Source organism: Diabrotica virgifera, chromosome 9 (assembly GCF_917563875.1).
Source record: "Diabrotica virgifera virgifera chromosome 9, PGI_DIABVI_V3a".
Taxonomy (NCBI): Eukaryota; Metazoa; Arthropoda; class Insecta; order Coleoptera; family Chrysomelidae; genus Diabrotica; species Diabrotica virgifera.
Window position 1 is genome coordinate 130,384,663 of NC_065451.1, and position 2,851 is coordinate 130,387,513.

General features: G+C 31.1%; 1 protein-coding gene across 1 annotated transcript; it reads left to right on the forward strand.

Moving 5' to 3' along the window:
- Positions 1–514: 514 nt before the first annotated feature.
- LOC126891372 (uncharacterized) lies at positions 515–1,465 on the forward strand. Its single transcript, XM_050660549.1, has one exon. It carries the CDS (start codon positions 515–517, stop codon positions 1,463–1,465), a length of 951 nt encoding a protein of 316 aa, XP_050516506.1.
- Positions 1,466–2,851: the final 1,386 nt, after the last annotated feature.

The following is a 2,851-nucleotide window of genomic DNA, read 5'->3' on the forward strand; positions in this document are numbered from 1 at the left end:
TATAAACAAATATATGAGCGTTCAAAATTTGAAACTTTATTGTTTATGTATGAAGCATAACGTAAACAATTAACGTAAAAAGTGAAATTATGTATAGTTCATATCATTAGCTACAATCCGTAAAAGTTTCAAGTTTCTACATTGTAAAAAACAAGGGAATTTAAGCATTTTTTATTAAAATCGTTTTTTTATTTAAACAATTATTAATAAACATAACAGATTTTCGAAGACAGTCGTTCGGTGAGGACGTGTTTATATTCGCTCTCAATTTACGGCGATATTCTCAGTCTTACCATAAACGATATTGTTTAAATTTTCACTACAACAGAGTATTCTTTTAAAGTATTAGTTGGTGTAGTTTTTCTGTTTGCATATGGATTTTGAATGTGAGTAATTAATTCATAAATTTGATGGTTATAATTCTATTTCAAGTCAGAAATCAAATACACTAATTACTGTAAAAAGTTTCGTCTAGTTTTTACTTAATAGACTATTAATCGTTTCTGGTTAAACGATGCCAATCTGTGTACTTTGTACTCAAGGAGTCACCGGCAAATCACCTGGTCTGAAATGTTGTGGTGGTTGTCAGAAATTATATCACGGTAAGTGTGTTGGTTTAACTAAATCGCTGTCTGTCTCACGCTTTAAGACACCAGGTTTATTTTGGACGTGTACTAATTGCAGAGGGACAGTTGATAAGAGGCGTTCGGTCATTGTTGCTGATGAAGATTCTGATGACTTTTCTTTAGAAGAAACCTCCTCGTCACAAATGTTGAAAGTTTTACATAGTATTCAGAAGGATATGGCATCAATGAACATTAAATACGGAGATTTGTTGCAGTCTGTTAATTTTTGCAGCGATTCAATTACAACTTTTGAAAATACTATTTCTACTCTTACTAACAAGATTAAGGAAATTGAAAAGTTGACAAAAGAAAATTTAAATTTAAGGGATGAGGTCAAGGTTTTAAATTCTCGAGTGGATACACTTGAGCAACAGTTAAGAGCCAATGATGTTGAGATATGCGGAGTTCCTTTTATAGATAACGAGAATGTTTTAAAAATAGTTTCCGAAATTGGTTCGGCTATCGATCTCCCTATAACCGAAGGTGATGTTGACTCTTTTTACCGTTCCTCAACTTTTCGTACAGATCTACCTAAGCCTATTATTGTAAAATTTTCTAAAAAAATTAAAAAGGATGCATTTCTGGCTGCCGCAAAAGCAAAACGTCGTCAAAATGGTAGTTTTAGGGGATTGAAAATAGCAAATATATCTGACCAATTATATGTTAATGAACACTTGACCCCTAAAAATAAAAAACTTCTACGTGATACGAAACTAGCTGCGAAATCAAAACAATACAAATATATTTGGACAAGAAATTGCGTCATATTTGTGCGAAAGGATGATAGATCCCGAATTATAAAAATTTCATGCGATGGGGATATCGAGAAGTTGGATTAAACTACATATTTATTTTTTTTTGACATTGTTTTTTGTATTTTTTTTATGGATATGGCTGGTGTTTCTAATCTGTCTTTTTTGTGTCAAAATGTTAGAGGATTAAATTCAAAAGTTAGCATTGTATTTCGCAATATTCTTAATTGTGAACAAAACATAATTTGTTTAACGGAAACGTGGCTGAATACATCAATTTTAAGTGAAGAAATTTTTTCTTGTTATAAAGTGTATAGACGGGATAGGGAGACAAGTTCGTCTAGCAAACTTACGGGAGGAGGTGTTCTTATAGCTGTGTCCGAGGAACTTACTAGCTATTCCGAGGAGTCTTGGTGTTCTGAAGCAGAAGATGTTTGGGTCACCATCACTCCTCGGAATAAACAAAAAGTACACATAGGTTGTGTTTACATACCTCCCAGAGACATGACTGCATTAATTTTTTTTTGTAATAAGCTTGTTGATATCTACCTAAATAATATTAATGATATTTTTGTCATTTGTGGAGACTTTAATCTCCCTGAAATTAAATGGTTACTATATGGGAATGACCACTGCAAACCAAGTAATTATAATGATCCTAGATCAAGCTTATTAGTTGACACCATGTCTTTGGTTGGTATGGTTCAGTACAACCCAAATGTCAATAAATCAGGTAATACTTTAGACCTTATATTTAACAATAGTTTTTTGATAAGAAATGTATGTTTGTCTACGAATCCACTAGTTCCCGGAGATAAATATCACAATACTTTAGAGTTTGATGTAGATATCCCTTTTAATATTTGCACTAGGGTTTTAAACCAATCTCGAAGAAATTTTAAACTCTCGAATTTTAATGAAATTAACCGTCTTTTATATGCAGTTGATTGGAAAACTAAATTTAAGTTAAATGATATAAATGAAGCTGTAAATTTGTTTTATAATATTATTGATAAAATCATTGATTTGCATGTACCTACATATCCTAATTACTATAAGAGATACCCTCTTTGGTTCTCTACTTCTACAATAAAAGTTATTAAAGAAAAGCTTAAATTTCATAGCCGATGGAAAAATTACAACAGTAATTTAGATTATTTAACCTTCAAAATTTTACGGGGCAGATCTAAATTCTTAATAAATGAAGATTATAAAAAATATTTAACTAACGTTGAAACCAATATTACTGAAAATCCTAAATACTTCTGGCAATTTGTAAAAAATAAGAGAAATTCCAATAGTTTTCGAAACAGTTTGCTTACTGCTCAGGGCTCTACTACTGACGTACAGAAAATTTGTAACGTATTTTCTGATTACTTTGCTTCTGTTTTTGTACCTAGTAATGTTAGCAATTTTGGTAATATTTACACTAACACGCCTTTAAATATCTGTAAATATACTATTACTCGCGAA

Coding starts and splice junctions, on each gene's coding strand:
- LOC126891372 (XM_050660549.1), top strand. CDS start 515: ATGCCAATCTGTGTACTTTGTACTCAAGGAGTCACCGGCAAATCACCT.